The sequence below is a fragment of the Protomyctophum parallelum genome (assembly GCF_964188405.1).
Source record: "Protomyctophum parallelum genome assembly, chromosome: 11".
NCBI lineage: Eukaryota > Metazoa > Chordata > Actinopteri > Myctophiformes > Myctophidae > Protomyctophum > Protomyctophum parallelum.
The window spans coordinates 28,978,957-28,999,750 of record NC_139707.1 but is presented as its reverse complement, the minus strand read 5'-3'; the positions used below and the strand labels follow the sequence as shown (position 1 = coordinate 28,999,750).

The 20,794-nt window shown below is 42.8% G+C and overlaps 1 protein-coding gene across 1 annotated transcript in view; it reads left to right on the top strand.

Annotated features, from left to right (window-relative positions):
* LOC310866965 (contactin-associated protein-like 5) overlaps positions 1-15,779 on the top strand; it is a gene marked incomplete at both ends in the record, with an annotated part of 102,429 nt that extends 86,650 nt beyond the window's left edge. Inside the window, 7 exons of the mRNA XM_083776759.1 lie at positions 1,576-1,815; positions 7,505-7,729; positions 11,226-11,359; positions 11,969-12,056; positions 12,601-12,801; positions 13,496-13,570; positions 15,556-15,779. Of these exons, the coding sequence (XP_083632885.1) occupies positions 1,576-1,815; positions 7,505-7,729; positions 11,226-11,359; positions 11,969-12,056; positions 12,601-12,801; positions 13,496-13,570; positions 15,556-15,779 (1,187 nt within the window). The remainder of the gene's footprint in view (positions 1-1,575; positions 1,816-7,504; positions 7,730-11,225; positions 11,360-11,968; positions 12,057-12,600; positions 12,802-13,495; positions 13,571-15,555) is intronic.
* Positions 15,780-20,794: the final 5,015 nt, after the last annotated feature.

The window sequence follows — 20,794 nt, the reverse complement described above, 5'->3', positions numbered from 1 at the left end:
TCTGCTATACCATTACAACACCAGTGGTATCTATGTGGACTATATGTCTGCTATACCATTACAACACCAGTGGTATCTATGTGGACTATATGTCTGCTATACCATTGCAACACCAGTAGTATCTATGTGGACTATATGTCTGCTATACCATTGCAACACCAGTAGTATCTATGTGGACTATATGTCTGCTATACCATTACAACACCAGTAGTATCTATGTCTGCTATACCATTACAACACCAGTAGTATCTATGTGGACTATATGTCTGCTATACCATTGCAACACCAGTAGTATCTATGTGGACTATATGTCTGCTATACCATTACAACACCAGTAGTATCTATGTGGACTATATGTCTGCTATACCATTGCAACACCAGTAGTATCTATGTGGACTATATGTCTGCTATACCATTGCAACACCAGTGGTATCTATGTGGACTATATGTCTGCTATACCATTACACCACCAGTGGTATCTATGTGGACTATATGTCTGCTATACCATTACACCACCAGTGGTATCTATGTGGACTATATGTCTGCTATACCATTACAACACCAGTAGTATCTATGTGGACTATATGTCTGCTATACCATTACAACACCAGTGGTATCTATGTGGACTATATGTCTGCTATACCATTACAACACCAGTGGTATCTATGTGGACTATATGTCTGCTATACCATTGCAACACCAGTATTATCTATGTGGACTATATGTCTGCTATACCATTACAACACCAGTAGTATCTATGTCTGCTATACCATTACAACACCAGTGGTATCTATGTGGACTATATGTCTGCTATACCATTGCAACACTTCTCAAACTACGACCACCATAACTCTAAGAGTTATAGACGTGCAGTGGTGTAAAGGCGGCGGTGGATCAGGGGTAGAGTGGCCGGATTCGAACCCGTGCTCCCCTAGAGTTAGATTCGAAGTGTCCTTGAGCAAGACACTGAATCCCTAGCCTGACCTAAGCAGAGACATTTCTGGCCTAGATGGGAGGGTCGCGCCTCAGAAATGCGCGCACCCTGATTGGATCTCATCGATCTGTCCGTCACCCCCGGCCCCTCCTCTCCCCCCTAGTGCAGCGCTACGTCACATCATTTAGAGCGACGCCCACCCGGAAGGGTTGACTCCCACTTTTAGACTGGTTCAGCCCACGGCTTTTTCCAGGCTTTCATCTTTCGCGCAGACGAAATGAAAGCCTGGGTATCGAGGCTACTGAATCCCTAATTGCTCCCGATATGCTGGTTGGTGCCTTGCATGGTTTCCTCTGTCATCGGTGTGTGATTGTGTGTGTGTGTAATGCACAATATACAGTATGTAAAGCGCTTGGATAAAGGCGCTATATAAATGCACCATTTACCATTTTAAAGTAACTAAGTAGATTCACTTAATTGATGTACTTAAGTATGTATGTCTAATTTTTACGACCAAATCTTCTCTTCTGGGGGTCCATGGCACAAAACATTTTCATTTTCATTTTTTGTAACAACCACCTCTCTCTCTCTCTCTCTCTCTCTCTCTCTCTCTCCCCCCCCCCCCCCCCCCCCCCCCCCAGGGGGAACGGCGTCCAGGCAAAGAGGCTTCCTCGGCTGCATCAGAACTCTGACCATCGGCGGCGTGACCTTTAACCTGGAGGAGCGCGCCAAGATGACCCCCGGAGTGAGCTCCGGTTGCCCTGGTTACTGCAGCGGCTCCAGCAGCCTGTGTTACAACAGAGGGAGGTGCCTGGAGAAGAACAGCGGCTACGTCTGTGACTGCTCCCAGTCTGCCTACGGGGGACCCTCCTGTAAAGAAGGTGGGATGATGGATGACTGAAGATGCACCGTGTGATGCGTTGTGAGCATAGACTGTAAATAAATATGGACAAAGCGTTCTCCGGGTCTGATATGGACGTAAGATGAAGCCCGTCAGTAAATCGCCATCTTTCTAGATCCGTTTGGGCCCAGCTGGCCATTGGCTGGCTCAAGCGGGACTTTAAGCTGGAGACTTTAAACTAGTGACTGGAAGCAGAAAGTATTCATGACCATGTTTATTAAGGTAATACAGTCTAGGTGAAGTTGGGCCCAAATACATGGACCTCTATGGAGCTATGGGGTTTTTTGGGCCCAATGACAGCGCCACAACAGGCCATTATATGAACTTTCAGGAAGTCAGGATTTCCTACTGGCTTCACAGAAATCGAGCCTCACTGCCCCCCTGGTTGTCAGCTTGTAGATCTGCAGTTTTCACTTGTTTTCTTAAGGAGTTTAAAGGTAGGGTAAGGGATATTCCCTTATTATTGATGCATGCTAAATTGCTATATATTCTTCTAATCATTGCTACAGAGTGTTTGTTCAGTAACAGTGGTCTCCCCGTCGCTCCAGCTCTTTAATAACGAGAAGATTTGATTTTCAGGTCAGGGTACCAATTTTATCCAATCGGCATAGAGAACTCAGACAGGATACAGATTTAACAAGTGAAGTGAATTGATAACTGAAATAAATGAGCGGACAACATTGGAACTGGAACAATACGAAATTGAAGCTGATGGTTGAAAATGTGGAAACCACCTGTAAATAATTTCCCGTTAACTTTTCACGCAGTGACATAGAGTGACAGAGAGACCCCTGTTACTGAACACTCTTATAGCGATGAATACAATATCAGAATATAGTGCTTTAACCTTTTCACCAATATACACTAAGTGTATCACACTCATATAAAGAAGATGGGTAAATGGTAAATGGACTCTATTTACATAGCGCCTTTCTCCAAAGCGCTTTACAGTGTACTTTCACTCATTCACACACCGATGGCAGAGGAAACCATGCAGGGCAATTAGGGGTTCAGCGTCTTGCACAAGGACACTTTCGACACTTTGCCAGGAGGAGCATGGAATCGCACTTAGTTGGAACCGTGGGATTACCAAGGCGGCCGCTCTACTTCCTGGTCCACTGCGGCCCCTGGGTGATGGGTGATGCCTCCATTTGTATTCAGAGTGCAGTCCTCCATATGCTACTGATTACTCCCTGATTGCTAGATGTGACCAGTGGTGGACAAAGCACTCAAGCTCACTACATGAGTCCAAGTATAAGTACTCCAATGAGCCCAAGGATAAGTACTCCTAGGTCAAAGATCATTCATCTGCAAGTGAATGAGCTCATCAGAAATACTAAAAAGTGTGTTTTTAAAATTGTATTTATTCAAAAGGACAAATCACAAAGTTCATCTTCTTTTTTCTAAAGATATTTTTGGGGCTTTTTGCCTTTATTGATAGCTATACTGTAGCTTGACAGGAAGCGGGGAGTGGGATGGGGAGTTCGTCGGGATCGGGACTCGAACCCGTGACACACTGTCATGCTGGATTACCAACTAAAATACAAATAAAAATACTGAAAATAGCAGATCTGCAAGCTCACAACGTGTCACAATGTGATGTGCTGTGAGCTTGTAGATCTGCTCAAACTAATTACTCAAGTAAAGTATACATAAACTCATAAATGTACCTAAGTACAGTACTCAAGTAAATGCACCTTGTTACTGTAGTGTCCACCAGTGGGGGTGAAGTGTTGATTTGTATTCAGGGTGCGTCCATGCTCCTCTCCGTGCAACTGACTGGTAGCTGTGTTTGATTACTTGCTGATTGCTTAGATGTTGCAGTGATAAGCAAGAAATGATGGCTGTTGATTTGACTCCAAAGTTCAGCTGAAGCTGACAGGTCGATAAAAGGGTCATTCAGACTGCGTCGCCGGACAGTGTCACAGACCTAAAAGCTGTTTCATCTCGTCGACAAGCAAAACCGCAAGCTCTTGTGAGCTTGTACATCGCCTATTTTTCGCACACCACCATTGTACAGCAAAGTATCGGACAAAAAATCTATTCAAACTTTTTGGTGTCGATTTGTTGTCAATTAAGAAAATAGAAACGTGCTTCTCGGTGATGTGATTAACCTACAGTACATGAGGAATATTCATCGGCTATTTTCTGCAAAAACAGGAAATACACTAATGTAGCGCCCTGAGGGATGCCTGTCAACCATATAGTGGTTAATTGCCCAGCCAGATGTGGAAGTATTCCAGCCTAATTCCTGCTGCAGGGTGTGCAAAAAAGATCATTAATCATGTATATAACGATAATCTGCTCATTTCATTCTATTAATGAATTCATGTTAGATTATGTTTAGGGTTTCATATAATGTGACCGGTGCATTTTTATTTCATAGAAAGTGCAGGAACAGAAGAAGAAAAAAAGGTTGTTGTCACACCACAAACAAAACAGCTTTCATTGCATTCATAAAGACCGGGATTGAATCACACACACACACACACACACACACACACACACACACACATACGTGGAAGAGCAAAGGCCGATGTATGATGAAGGGGGAGCATGTGACACACGGGTTGCCTCATCTCTCATCAATGAAAGGCCCGATGTTAAAGACAGTGATACTCCAAAAAAAAGTGTGGAGTTTATGTTTGATGCCAGGAGGTGATCAAAGTGTGAGCGGGCCAGATGACAGATTGCGGTTGCTGCTCCGCCGTCTCTCGTCTGCCCAAGGAGGATCACGCTTTCACTCTCAGAATCATCCAGGGCTCTATTATCATGGTAGAATGCCTACCAGATATGTCACCACTCCATTTGAAATACAATAGACTCTCCCCTTTGATCCAATTGTCTCTGCTGCTCATCGCACAAAATGATTAACGTCTCTCTGTCTCTGTCTCTCCCCCCCCCTCCCCCTCCTCTCTCTCTCTCTCTCTCTCTCTGCTGCAAGAATTGAACAACACTAAGTGAAATTTAAGGCAGTAAAGCATAGCCGTTAGATATCCCTCTTCTCGGTGTACCTCTGCACCGTGGCAGAGCAGATTTCCAGAGGGACACGCACGGGAGAAAGTTGTTAGGCGCCGGAAAGCAGGTGCGCCCGTTCAAGAACGAAGGTTGCTACTCGGTGAAGCGACACGCTTCTTCTTTTAAATATTAATGGTCATTGTTCAAAGTTCATTTAACGCTCCTATTGGAGAAATAGAATCAACTCTGTGTGCACTCATTGATGGGCAATTACGGAGCAGCCCAGGCACACAATTTAATTATAATGCCTCCTAGTGGTGGACAGTTAACTGAATACTTTTGAGTACTGCACTTAAAGGTATATTCAGTGATTTCACTCAAAAAACCTTAGGTTTCGTTTTTGGCTGTGGGACCCAGCCTTTCGTCCAATCAGGATAGAGAGTCAAAAACGAAACCTAAGGTTTTTTGACCCCCAGGGGTTAACTGGGGACAGGGAGGAACTCCTTATATGGTCAGCACACTCTATAGTAGAGAGGATTATCACAACAAAACAAAAAAATAAGTGATATTTGAATTAAGTGAAATCACTGAATATACCTTTAAGTAAATTTGAGTAACTGTATTAGTATGTTTGAATACGTATTACTTTAACTGCAAGACAAATTGTATACTTTTGATTCCACTAGCCTACATAAGGAAAAGGTACATAATGGATTAACCCATTTTGGGCGGGAACCCCTTTTGGTGTTAGCATTATGTTATGCTTTAGCTATTGAAAAATAGCAGATCTACAAGCTCATAGCGCGCCACCGAGTGGTGCGCTACAAGCTTGTAGGTCTGCTATTTTTGAAAAATCGAAGAACGACTGACATAGAAACATAGCTTTTTCAGAAAACTGTCATTTTCAAACAGACATTTTTAGAATCTAATCTCAGGTCTAAATGGGTTAACCATTTATTATTTGAAATACTATATTTCAAATATTGCTATTTGTTGTGAGCTTGTACCTTGTATTTTCACTATTCATCCTTGTGTGACCACTGTCATGGCACACGTGGTCCTTGGTGTGGCTGTTCTGAGGTCTGTTTGGTACGTATTGGAGCAACGGAGCGCCCTGCAAGTCTGGATGTTGTTTGTTATGTCTGTGGTCTGCCTGCCCGCCCGCCCTGCCTGCCCTCTATGCAATTTTAATAATGTAAATCTCTAGCACAGGGATGTCTGCGGCTTCTGTCCATGGTTCTGAAGTAACTGTAGCTGCTGTCCATGGTCCTGAAGTAACTGTAGCTGCTGTCCATTCTGATGTAACTGTAGCTGCTGTCCATGGTTCTGATGTAATTGTAGCTGCTGTCCATGGTTCTGATTTAACTGTAGCTGCTGTCCATGGTTCTGAAGTAACAGTAGCTGCTGTCCATGGTTCTGATGTAACTGTAGCTGCTGTCCATGGTTCTGATGTAACTGTAGCTGCTGTCCATGGTTCTGAAGTAACTGTAGCTGCTGTCCATGGTTCTGAAGTAACTGTAGCTGCTGTCCATGGTTCTGATGTAACTGTAGCTGCTGTCCATGGTTCTGAAGTAACTGTAGCTGCTGTCCATGGTTCTGAAGTAACTGTAGCTGCTGTCCATGGTTCTGATGTAACTGTAGCTGCTGTCCATGGTTCTGAAGTAACTGTAGCTGCTGTCCATGGTTCTGAAGTAACTGTAGCTGCTGACAATGGTTCTGAAGTAACTGTAGCTGTTGTCAATGGTTCTGAAGTAACTGTAGCTGCTGTCCATGTTTCTGAAGTAACTGTAGCTGCTGACCATGTTTCTGAAGTAACTGTAGCTGCTGTCCATGTTTCTGAAGTAACTGTAGCTGCTGACCATGTTTCTGAAGTAACTGTAGCTGCTGTCTATGGTTCTGAAGTAACTGTAGCTGCTGACCATGTTTCTGAAGTAACTGTAGCTGCTGTCCATGGTTCTGAAGTAACTAGCTGCTGTCCATGGTTCTGAAGTAACTGTAGCTGCTGTCCATGGTTCTGATGTAACTGTAGCTGCTGTCCATGGTTCTGATGTAACTGTAGCTGCTGTCCATGGTTCTGAAGTAACTAGCTGCTGTCCATGGTTCTGAAGTAACTGTAGCTGCTGTCCATGGTTCTGAAGTAACTGGCTGCTGTCTATGGTTCTGATGTAACTGTAGCTGCTGTCCATGGTTCTGATGTAACTGTAGCTGCTGTCCATGGTTCTGATGTAACTGTAGCTGCTGTCCATGGTTCTAAACTAACTGAAGATGAAGATGCTGTCCAGGGGGCCTGTCAATCGTGCCCCTGAACAATTGCAGTACAAAGTTTGGTGCAGATCGGAGCAACCGTGCACCACCTCGCGAGTCCAAATGTTAGGTTTGTGACGTCTGTGGTGCGTGGTCGATTTACCCTCTATGCAAATTCTATATAGGATTGCTGGTCATTTTTCAATCCAGCAATTTATTTATATAAAATTGTGTGTACGTATTTTACCGAGCAACTACTTGCTTGTAGCTGAGAAACATTTCGACCAGGATTATTTGACTCAAGTACTGTGGGTTGAGTACTTTGTTCCACCACCAGTGTTTGAATGTGAAATACATTGTAAAGCGATTTGGATAAAAGCGCTATATAAATGCATTATGCAGTCCATTTACCCTTCCATTTACTCTGTCTGTTTGTCTCTCTCTCCCTGCCTGGTCGTGTGCCACAGAGGTGTCTGTGTCCTTCGACAGAGAGTCCTCGGTGACCTACACCTTCCAGGAGCCCTTCTCGGTCATGCAGAACAGAAGCTCTCAGGCCTCCAGTGTGTCCAGAGAGAGCAGCAGAGCCAGAGAGAACGTGGCCTTCAGTTTCCTCACCTCCCAGAGTCCTGCCATGCTGCTAACTGTCAGCACCTTCAGCCAGCAGTACATCGCTGTCATCCTGGCCAGGAACGGTACGCTGCACGCACGCACACACATTTAGCACTTGGATATAAACAGCTTTTTTTCCTCTATGTTACCTGTCGCTATCCTCTGTGAATAAAGTCTGTCTGTCTGTCTGTCTGTCTGTCTGTCTGTCTGTCTGTCTATAATATAATATGATATAATTAGAAAAACATGTCGGCCCTATTTATTCTTTATTGCTTATATGTTATGAGCTTGTAGATCTGCAAATTTTCTCATAGGGAAACCAGTAAAGTGAGAGACAAAAAGAACATATAATGTATAATTTCAGATACCAAAATAGTCAGATAATAGCCTATACAATGTTCTGACAAGCTTCTGGCACTTGACAGAGAGAAGAAAAATATACACAGAGGTCCTAAACACTGGTATGTGGACAGCTATACACATTGTTTTGATGTATTAAATATACACAGAGGTCCTAAACACTGGTATGTGGACAGCTATACACATTGTTTTGATGTATTAAATATACACAGAGGTCCTAAACACTGGTATGTGGACAGCTATACACATTGTTTTGATGTATTAAGATACACAGAGGTCCTACACACTGGTATGTGGACAGCTATACACATTGTTTTGATGTATTAAGCTGGTTCTCAGAACTTTGGCACTGTGCTCTCAAGTGGAATGACAACTGCCTAATAGTCGCTGTCAGGGTAAACTGTAGACAATCGGTCAATCATTGATTTTAGGGGGTCATTGAGGGAGGGGAGCAGTTTTTCAGCCGCATTGCTTGTTGGGTGGAAACCTCATATGTCCAAAACAGTTACTTTTCAGTATGGAACTATCAAAAGTAGCAGATCCATAAGCTCATTTCGATCTTGTGGATCTGCTACTTTTGATGCCGTTGTGTGACGCTTCAGTAGGATCAAGTAGGGTCGGTAATGTACGATAGAAAACACTGAACGTTAGAATACGGAGATAAGAGGTTCATGCCCCGACAGCACTGATATAGAGTTGTTCAATTACCAACATCACAAGGCTGTATAGTTCCCAGCTCCCATGGCTCCAACTGGCCTTTGAAATGAGAATGTGTGAGTAGTCAACTGTTAAAGGTTGAAAAAGAGAACATATAAAGGAAGAGAAAAACGGACCATGGTAACAAAAGAATGACTTTCTGCACTGCGATTATTTTTTTGCCAATACAGCAAATCAATGGCGTATAGAAAACGACATGCAGTATAGTGCATGTGAAGGTTGACCAAGCAGGCACTTAGAGAAGACATCCTTGAAGTGTTGCTGCATTCCTGTTGTGTTGCAGCAGTCCACTCGCTTGCAGTCAATACAATATCAAGTGCTGAACGGTGGTGGGAAAAGTACTCACATTCTTTACTTAAGTAAAGCAATACTGCAATGTAGAATTACTCTGGAATTCAAAATGTACTTGAGTTAAGTAAGTAGTTAAGTATAAATAGGGGTGAAGATGGTACGCATGTTTTGTAACTATAATTAAAATAACTAGTAACTAGTTTTCTAATAATTGTAGTGGAGTATAAAGTACAACATCTGCCACTGAGATCAGATTAAGGTAAAAAATGGTTAATCCGGAATTCTCCTTTAATTTTCAAAAGAAGAAAGAAAACTCATTGTTGTTTAGTATAAGTATAAATATATAAGTATAAGTAGGCCTATAATTTATATCTGACTAAGGTGACGAGAAAGGATTTTGTAGTGATAATAGGCCTGCCTGGCATACAATATAATACTGTAAACAGGTGGTACCAATGCTACTAACTAAGGTTGCGTTCCATTCAGGTCAATCAGAGTCATGGTGCTGCTATTCATCGGAAAGGCTGTTCTGCACTAAAATGAAAGAGAGCCTTAATTAGTGGCATTGGTAACATCTGTGTTTACCTACTATGTCTTTCCAGTATGGCTGCCGTGATAAAGGTCTATTGTTCATTACTAAACAGAGATGAGAAGCACCAACTGTCGCCTGGGAACGTGATACTCCCGATCCCTTCCAAAAAGAAAAAGGATGTAATTGTAATCTCCCCTCATGCCATTCCTCAAATAAGGGTTATTTTCATCCAGTTAATGAAAGAATAAATCAAAGAACTGAGTGCAAGTCAAAGAATAAGGTGTCAACAGATGCAGGTACAGCACGTTTGCCCAAAAATTCTTCAAATAAACGAAAAATCACACTTGTGGGAAGTGAGGGGGGCCCACTGTGGCTACCACATGACGTCACGTTGACGTCAATGTTTGTTTAACTGCTGTAAACAAACATTAACAATCCATAGACTTTGGCTGCCACTCTGTTTGTTAAAAGGCCATAGATTTGGCTGTCATATGACGTAATTTCAGCCGTAGTTGCAGCACTGTTTAACTCCCTATTCCATGTCCTTTGCCACCTTGAATGCCCAGTGAGGCTCAGCACAGCTCAGCAAGCCGTTTGTTGAATGAATCCTTGTTGCCCCATGTCGCTGCCCTTCTGTGCTCCTTTACGTTTATATTGGAGAACAGATGAATCAAGGCTTTGCAAATATTGAAGGGTCAGCGGGACACCTCATCCACTATAATCTTCATCTATGGAGACCCTCTTCAGGCCATGCTCAAACCAACACAAGTAGACCCTGCACCAACTGAGCTGAAATTGTAATATTGACTCGACTCCACTTGATAATGCAAAGCTTTCTGCCTCTCCGGGCTGGTGGTGTGTGTGTGTGTGTGTGTGTGGCACGTGAGTGCATATTGACATACAGGAGCAAAGAGCTTTATGATAAATATTTATATATATATCTAAGGGGGCGATCACTGGAGTTCAGATAAAATAACTATTTATAAATAAGTGGCCACATTTTCATCGGTAATAGTTCTAGCAAATGCTGTCAATAGCAGTATTATTTATGTTGTTGTTATGGATTGATATGTGAGGTACACAGATAGGCCTATCTGAAATCACAGTTTATTCAGTAAGGCAAGATGCCGTTTTCATTTGGATTCAAAATCTGCCGCTTCCATATTGATCAGCGTTGCCTTTTGAGATGGGTCTCTGAGGTGCAATCCACAGTTGAATAGCACTGTTCAACGCAATGTCACAAATTCCACCAATGCACTTGGCACACAAGTCGTTCTCAAAAGGAGTTTTTCTTGATGGAGGAATTTGCGATAGAAGCCCTTTTCAAGGCCGTATGGCTTTCTTTTCAGTGATGTTTGTGTGTGACCAGCCTGGGGTCCACCTACAGGTATGCTTTATATAATATGGCATAGGCAGCTCCCGGCAGGATCCACCGGGAGAATCTAAACGCAGCTGTGCGACATGAGACTAATTAGTTGGAGCGACACAGAGAGAGAGGAGTGTGTGTGTGTACGTGTGTGCGTGTGTGCGTCAATTTAACAAAGGTGCAGACGATCAGAAATCAGCAGAGAGTGATCGACGTTTGCGCTACCCGAATTGAAGTGGTCTCAGACCCTGGAAATAAAAACGCCTGGGTTTCAGAGGCTAGTGTGTGACTGACTCCGTCTTTGTGTGTCCAGGGAGTCTACAGATCTGGTATCGGCTCCACATGGACAGAAGGCCGGACGTGTTCAACCCCACCCCCAGCAGCCTGGCAGACGGACGGCTCCACCGTGTGAGAATCCACAGAGAGGGAAGAGACGTGTACGTTCAGGTGAGCGCCGACGGGGCACGCTGTCTCTATACAGACGTGGTGGGAGGGAGGGAGGGAGGGTGGCGGGCAGTGTTCTATGGGATACACGGCAAAACCTGGAGAGTTAGTTTAAGCTAGCTTCAACCAGCTGTCCCTGTTTTGGACATTGGTCATGGTTAAGGCTATGGCAACGTTAGGGCTTGAGTGCCCGTATAGTGTAAAAATGAACCCCACAAGAGTCTGTCATTGGCAGTGTTCCGGAGGAGTTTTTCAGTTCCCCGGAAGAACAAGAGAGAATGACAACATTTTTAGAATGACAACATTTTTAACAAAGAGCAAAGTCTTCGATATATATGTGCATCTGTGCATTGTGAGTCAACACTGCCTCCGGCTCAATACCAGCACTTGATTCTCTGATCTCTATCGAGCTGAGCCATGCATCTGAGCCAGTGGGTTAGCACGGAAGTATAGAGGAAGCGAAGCACTTAAAAGCTAGTCTACAAAAGATACTATTTGTATGAAAGCAGGCCAGAACATAATACTCAATCTATAATGTATTGAAATGTGCTGGTGCCATGGTTTGGATTTCTTGTAACCCGCTTATTATTTGATTACCTTCCACTCAACCAGATCGACCAGAACATCCACAGAAAGTATACACTGTCATCTGATGCACAGTTGATCTTAATCAGATCCTTGACATTGGGCAAAGTCACGGGTAAGTCCTCTCGAGACGTTGAAGCAGACACAATTTAAGCTCTTTCCCTCTGAAAAATTGGCTTGATTCGAGGTGTTAAAACCTAAGCATGTTAGCTCCTGGGAGAGATGGTCTTTTACAGTAGTCATTTCCTATGCGGGGAATCTCGGCCATTCTTCTTGGCAAATTTTTCCAATATATGCGTGCGTGCGCAAAGATTCATTCATAACTTAAGTGATGGCCATACTTTCTGAGAACTAATTCCTTTCATGTTCTTATATTCCATTGCAATAGAAACCTCTTTTTTATGCAGCAATTCCACAAAACGCGGTGAAAAGTAAGCTACTTGTGTAGAAATGCATTATTGGTTTTTACCATCGCTTGTCTCTCTGTCTTCTAGCAAAGAGATATCAGTGCCCTTTGCATGAAAAACACCTGCATTTCCTATGCTTGTAAAAAGAGGATGTGGTTTTAAAAATAATTAATATATTTATTTTCTATTTCTGCTCATGTTTGCAAACACTTCCGTGTGTGGTCGATTGATTGTTCATGGATCTGCCTACAGGAAGGGAAACTTTCGACGAGGAAGTCATAGAGGCGGGATCAAAGGGTTTCATTGGCTGCCTGTCATCGGTCCAATTCAACCACGTGGCGCCATTGAAGGCGGTGTTGGATCGAGGAAGCTCACTGGTCAACACCCGTGGTCCACTGGTTCAGTCCAACTGTGCGCTACTGGCAGACTCAACGACCCCACACACTTTCTCAGGTGCATTGTTGGACACTACCGTAATGATTTATTTGAGTACATGATTTAACCAGAGGCCGATTCTACAAATGCCTTCTAAAACCATAGTCATCTGAAAATGTTTGTGCCAGGGGCATCTATACTTTGTCTGAAGCACTGGGGGTTGAGTACTTTGTCCACAACAGGTCATTGCAGAACGGAATCCGCTCGTAACGTGGCTTCGCATGTGGTATTATGTACAGGGTTAGTAATGGGGCGAGTCAGAATAATGACGCTGACCCTTGCCGAACATAGTTTGCTGGCTCTGTGGAATTTTGAGCACGCCGAAACAAACAAATAAATACATCCTCTTCCTTTCCCCACTTTATCCATTTGTTTTTCCCGTCACAGCCTATATCTGCTCAACATAGGAGAGCACTGCGGCACTCTAGACTCGATTAAGGGTGTTTGCAGTCCCGCCTAGAGCTTTGGGCACAATTATTACATTTCAGTCATAAATCAGGGACGAGTTGAGACAACAATAGCTTTCCAACAACAATACCTTCCAGCGTAAATGGGATGTTTTGTTTATCATGGTTTTGGCAGAAACATGAAATGGCTTATCATGTGCAGCGAACAGTCCCCATTGAAGAACAACATCCCCAGTTGTGTGGCTCATTCACTCATTACTGAAAGTTAATGAAATAGCCTTGCGTCTCCCCCCTCTCTTCTCCAGATCAGCCTGCAAAGGCGAACAACGATAAGGAGCGGCACGTCGTTGATACCCACAATGATTCTGCTGTAATAGGAGGTCTGTTTCCCCTTTTACTCTTTCCTTGCTTCTTTCATTGTTCTTCTGTTAATTTGGTTTTCATTTAATGAGCTCCAGCTGCCTTGTTATTTGTCTTTGTCCATCTCATATCCGCTTGAATACAAAGCCTGGATTTGTACTTCGGCGTACGGCGTGCTCGAAATAGATATTAAATAAATAAATATTTTTTTTAGATATTTTTTTTTGCGGCTTACGCCTTTTATTGATTTTTTTTGAAGGGACAGACAGTAGGCTGACAGGAAACGGGAGAGAGATGGGGGGATGACATGCAGTAAAGGCCGTGTCGGGTCCGGGAGTCGAACCCGCGGCACACTGCGACTGGATTACCAGTCCGGTGCCCAGACCGTTACGCTACGGCCTGGGCCGGATTTGCCATTTTTAGCACATAAATTAAGTCTTAATTCACACATTATTTTACATTAACCACTTAAACCCCATATGATTGACCAGAGTCCCTCAGGGCTCTATACTACTTTCTTAAAGTGTCGCGTGTGAAAGTGTCGCGTGTGAGCTGCTATTTTCTGCCAAAGCTTTCCCCACAATATGGATGCAGGGGTTAATGGCATAATCAGGTTTTCCCCCATTACAGAATAATATGGCATTTCATTTTGGGGGCCGACATGATCTTTATTAGCATTACTGTTTCACAAATCGAAGCCCATTTGCACCAATGAACACAAATAATAATGAACTTAAATTGGGGTGGGATTTCCCTTCCAGTTCTGCCTTGTTTTTACCTCATCATTTTGAGTTACTTTTCCCATTTACATTTCAGGCATTTAGCAGACGCTGTTATCCACCTACAAAGTTTAAGATCAAAGCAACAACGGGTGTAATTAGGATAACTATGATAGCAGGTGGAAAATAAACCTAGCTCTTTCTAAACAGCATACTATCTAGCATCTGTGGACAAGCAAACATCATACATCTATCTAGCATCTGACAAGCAAGCATCTATCTAAATAATATACAGCGCAGAACATCAATCAATATACATCAGCATATTGGATAACATAGCATCTATCTAAATAGGCAACGAGTACTGTACTGATACAAGAAAACAAGGAGGATTATTCTCCCAACTGCAACTTATATTCTCATAATTGAGAATATATAATATATATCAAATTGAGAGATAATATAATGTTCTTGTGTATAATCTCACAATTGGGACTTTATTCTTGCCAATCAGATTGTCTATATTATCCTGTTATTATCACAGTCATCATGCCCTCTTATTAAAGCTGCACTGTGTAACTTTCCTCTTTGAACCCGGTTTCCACATGTCTGTTCGCTCAGGGGAGAGATTTAATCTTGGCCACCAGGTCAGATGCTGTGTCTAGCTGAGACATGACCTTTGACGTGATCTAAATGTGTAGAATTGAAGAGCAGGGAGACAAAATGCAACCAATACGTTTTATTAATTAAAACAAAGTTGCATATTGCCGGTGGAAATGGGTTTCCATAGAAACACAATGAAGTTATAATATACCTATTACGTGTGGTAGAGAAACTCTTGTAGCCATTAGCCATTTATAGAAGTTAACCTACTGTATAGCACCGCTGCTTTGCTAATTGAGCATTGAGACATGGCATGACATTTCTCTCACAATATCTTTTTTCTCTACAGTAGACTACAATACAGAACTGAAGGGCTAAACATGTTCCGCTGCACTGCGTGAAAAGAGGAGTTAACGGGCAATTATGGGCACTGTATTTTGCCCGTAAACCTCAAGTTTAGCGGGCATAAACAGTTAATATACGGTAATATGCAGGTGTGATGGTACAATTCGGGAGTTTACCGGAGTTTGTTGGAAAGTTTAACGGGAGTTTCCTGTAATATACACATCCGTATTCCATGCTTTTTGCATGGTTTTTGCAGTGCTGTCTACAGTACATGAATGATCTTTTATATTAACCCACTTTGCATTGCGCGCGTGTGCCCCCTCTGGCTCCATGTCCAGGTGTGGTCACAGCGGTGGTCTTCAGCGCTCTGTGTGTGCTGGCGGTGGTCTGTGGCTTCCTGTACCAGCAGCGGCGGCGGGGGGGCGGGGCCCAGAGGAGGAACGGCAGCATGAGCGAGAAGGAGGAGCACAGACACAGCCTGGAGACGGCCTACCGGGCCGAGCTGCACCTGCAGCACCACGGCAGCGCCGTCAGGGACAACATGAAGGAGTACTACATATGACACAACCAACCAGGGGGATTCTGTAGCGCGTATACCTCTCCTGTGGACCTACTAACTAAGCCAGATGACCTCTCTCATCAAGGACTGACTGTCGGGAGGTGTCTGTTACAGCCTTATGAAAAGGATAGTGCACAGACCTCCGTGGCCCTGGGTGCAGGATGAACAGCAGAATCACAAACAAAACAAAGTCTGCACACTGGTGATGCCGCCAAAGCTCTGCTGTATTTTATTTATTTATTTTTACAGTCAACATTTCGATCCCTCAGTGATCTTAATCAGGACATATGAAGTCCTGCTGAAGATCGAAACGTTGGCACAACTTGGCAGCAATAAAATAAATATATACAGCAGAGCTTTTTCAGCATTACCGGTGTGCAGACTTTATCTGTTACAGCCTTCCCCTCCAAACTGCTAAATCTCAGTGCTTGTTTTTTAGTTGAACCTCGAGCCTGGAGGAGATGCTGCAGAAGATTGGGGGGAGAGGAGGGGGGCGGGGGTGTACTGGCCCTTAATGTCAATACGCACCAGGAATGTATAAGGGACTGAGTGGCAAAGCTAGCTCCATCTTTATAGGGGTGTTAAGTGAGTGTTGTTACTTATAGTGGCAAAGCCTGTTAAAGGTGCAGTAAGTGATGTTTTTGTGTGTAGCTCTATATTCTGATAGTAATCATTGATATAGAGTGTTTGTTCAGTAACCCCGTCTCCCTAGCTTTTTAGTAAACAGAAGAATGCTTTTTCAGTTCAAGAAATTGGAAGTGGAACACGATCAAATTGAAGCTGATGAATCTTTCCTGATTGGATGATATTGTCAAGTTATGGCAACCCACCTGAAGGTGTATTTTCCGTTAACTAAAGAGTCAGAGAGACCCCGGTCACAGAACGAACACAATCAGAAGCTTTAACTTTTTAACAAACAAAACAAAAAAAAACGTTTTGTTTTAACCAAAAGAAATATCACTTACACTACCTTTGAACCAACGTGCATTTTCTCTGCGAAACGTTGTAAACCAGCAGCTGACTGATGGTGGGAGGAGAGGTAGCACATGTGTATAGCAGCCCGCCACCACGCAATCCCCAAATGCGCACAAAGAACCGATGACAATTTGTGTTTGTTTGTGACACTTCAACATGCTGATCATTTCCACATTTCAGTGGATCTGCTAAAATGATTCCTGCAAGACTAGAAATGTAGGTCAGGCCTGTAAAGATATGCTGACAGAAGAGACACTGCCATCAGAGGTGGTTTCTTTCTTTTTAACAGCATGATGGTGAACGCCGAGGAAAGAGCAAAAGGGGGCCAGTACTGCCTACTGTAAGAGTGCCTAATTTTGCCATTTAAGTTTATCTTTTTACATTTAAGAAAATGTTTATTTTTCTCTCCGTGTTGTGGTGAGAGGACGACAGTCCCGTCCACTTAAACCAGGCCTAGTTGTTCAATCGTAGACAGTCCATTAATTAACAGAGGAACAGATGGCAATTAGGGGTTGCTGCCCGTCCAAGATTCAGCCTGGACAGAACAAGGAACGATGTTGTCTGTCCAGGGAAAAAATATAATCACATGGAAAGCCCAGGAATGTGATTACTACTTGCAAGTGTTGCATACGTTAGTATTGCTTAATGAGTTGTAGACAGCTTCCAGTGTTTGTTCCTAAATGTAACTTGACATGTTCAAATATTTATGGAGAGAGAAATGTCTCAAAGGTTTTTGTGAATGAGAGCACCATGATGCACAAATATGCTACGATTTATACAATTGTTTTACTTTTGCTATAATCTACAAGCACATTGCTGGCCGCTAACGAACCTACACCTACTGCTTTGAAAACCAATCCTGATACGATCACGAGTGCCGTAAAGTGTTTGCATAAATTCTGTAATATTTTGTATTATTATTTGATTTGTTTCCTCTCAGTTCAAGCCCCTACATTGAAGGCACCACCACCAGATGTATCCACACTTTTCCTGGGCTGTGTGTGCTCCAGTTCCTGTCGATTTGATCCAATGAAAGCCAATGAAACTGGTCAGATGACCAATGATATCCAATGAAATCAACAGGAACTGGAGCACACACAGCCCAGGAAAAGTGTGGATAATGGAGGTATAGGCGGAAATCCCCAATACAGTTTGCTACGTGAGACTACGTATCATTGTTGTCAGGCAGAAACCTCTTATCTCCATATTCTAACCTTTTGTGTTTTTTTCGTAAATGAATGCCCTTCTTGATCATACTACAGCGTCACACAGAAGCTGATCCACAAGCGACGCATTTCGACTCGAGCTTGTAGGTCTGCTACTTTTGATATTTTTTTATTTGAATCCTGAAAATGACGCATTTTGAGCTTGTATATGCGCTACTTTTGCTACTTTTGAATTTGAATCCTGAAAAGTCTTGGACATATGAGGTTTCCATCTGACAGAGACGATATGCGGGCCTAACCTGAATATCACTTTTGTTTTGTGGTTTTACTTTACCTGGTGGTGCCAATACAGCCCCTGAATGGTGTTGCTGTAGGGGGGGTGACAGTAAAGTGACCATTTAGAGACTTTTATGACTGTAATAGCTAAAGAAAGAAAATAAATTTAATTTAATTTAAAATGACCATTACTGCATCAAAAGTAATCAAACTAAAAGCTACTATAAACTGGTCAAACAGTGGAGAAAATTGTCAAATAATATCAGAAAGAGGCGTGGGGGACACTGTCCCATTTGGGGGATGCTTTTTACATTTAAGTGGACTGGAACATGGAAAACAAGACCACCAGAAAAAAAGAATAAACAGGAACCACCTTAATGGATTTCATCCTAATTGGAATAAACCAGGCAAACCTGTGTGACGCGCGTACACACACACACACACACACACACACACTAACAGGCAGGGAAATCAAGTAAAAGGATTATATCCTACTTGGCTGATTGTTTGAATAAATGATTATTCATTCAATGATTTATTCAGGAGTGGGGTGTGTTGGCTTAAATTTTTGAAGCAGAATACTCTTTCACAAACATATCTTCACATGCATCTGTGCTCTGTAAGAAAGTGGTGCTCTGTAAAGAGGAATAAAAGGAGTGTGTATGTGGACCCATAAGGGTCCATTATTACAATTAGTCAATTTGACACAGTGTGCAACAAACAAAAAAACAACAAAAAAACATCCAGTTCAAAACCTATAACATTGCTGTGGGGCAGAAACCTCTTTACAGAAGTGATGCGTTTTGAGCTTGTAGATCTGCTGTTTCGGCCCCAAAAAATCAGTTTATTGTCATGATTTGTCAGGAGCCGAGTTGGCTTTGTCCGAGGCTTAAAGGTCGTTAAATAAATACTTTTTGAAACGTCTATGGGAAAAATGAATGGGAAATTCTCTTCTGGGCAGCTCGTCGTTCTGAAAGGGGGCGGGACTGAGACGCTCTATAGGGCTTTATACTTGGTCACTCTATCGAGTCTCGTCACCAAAAATAGCAGATTGAGTCTGTACATTGGCTATTTACGCCAAATGTTCATGGAGTCGGCCCTTTTGTTTAGGTTCAACACACAAAATAACCCACTGTAGGAAATCTTTTTTTTGTGGTGGAGTCAAAGTCAGGGGAGCTGAGAATTTTTCAGAACATATTTGTGCACATGTTCCAAGAACATCTATGAAGTATCAGTGAAATGATTTGAGATTGACTTTGATTTTGCAAAAGATAATTCCATGTGGTTACTTTCATTTTCCTTCTTGATGATTTGTATAGTTGCCGTTTTAAGGGTCTATTGTATACATGTATAATTTAATAATAAAATCTGAAGATATTCTTAATTGTACATTGTGTGTGTGTGTGTGTACGTGCGTGCAATGCCTGCATGAACCAAGTCGGTGTTGTTTTTGTGGTGCTAAAATTGATTCACATCATCTTTGCCCCTGCCTGTGGTTTCCTCTGGTATGCAACAGAACTCGACCACCAGCATCCTCTTACAAGCCATCCTTGTTGAGTCTGCATTGTTCGATCTGCCTCCTTTTTCAAACACTGACAAACAAACAAAAAACTAAGCGACAATAACTTTTCTTATTTGATAGAAGAGGTTGAACAATCACACTTCCACCTTTTCAGTGACCTCTTCACGCTCCAAACCAATTCACAGCCGCAGTCTGCAGTTGATTTGGACACTTTGGTGCAACGACTTATAGGGTTCTATAGTCTAGTCTATAATTTGAATGAAAATGAAAGTTAAAATAAAAACAAGAAAACACTTAATTAATTGCAGTGAAATAGCCAAGGCTAACTCCAAAACTGTGAAATAAATCGGTGTATAAACTCCAAAACAATGCTCACGGTGTAGTCCAAAGTCTCTTATCAATTGTTTTTTTCCTTCACATGGCTGGCAAGGCTTATTTACTTACTTAATATGCGTAGGAGACTAGGAGTACATGCAGTGACAAATCAGCCTCCCCGCCCAGCTTCTTTCCCCCAAACACAGGCCAGATATTGTTTGTGGAGGTGCTCTGCAAAACCGGATGCGTTGGTGGCTTCGAACCCCTGGCCTAGACTACATGGTGGTGGGCAGTTACTTTATCACTGCAGCACCCGAGTGCCGCAATAAGAGATTTGTGTAAAAAAGAAAAATCACAATTATAGAAATGTTTCAAAAATAGCATGTCTACAAGCTCACAATGTCACATCATAACGCTTCTACAAGCCAAAGCCAATCGTAGATTGGTATAAAAAAAATCACACCCCTTGTGAAGTAAGTGGTGCAACTCTGTGCGGGGGTCCCAGGGGGGTCCCCAGAACTTCCAGGCCCACAGGAACACGCCCAGGGTGCCGGCCCGGTTCCAGCGAGCCCCCCTGAGTCCGAAACGTTCGAGAAATGACAGTTACCGTGTGGGGGTCCCTCTACTGCACTATACTGTACTGTACTGATACACCGGAAATCATCATACTGTATATGCAGTTAATATGTATGTGTGTGTTAGGTTACACTTGGTTTTGAAAAGCAACCAAATGCTATTTTCATGCTCAGACCCAGCCAGGCAGC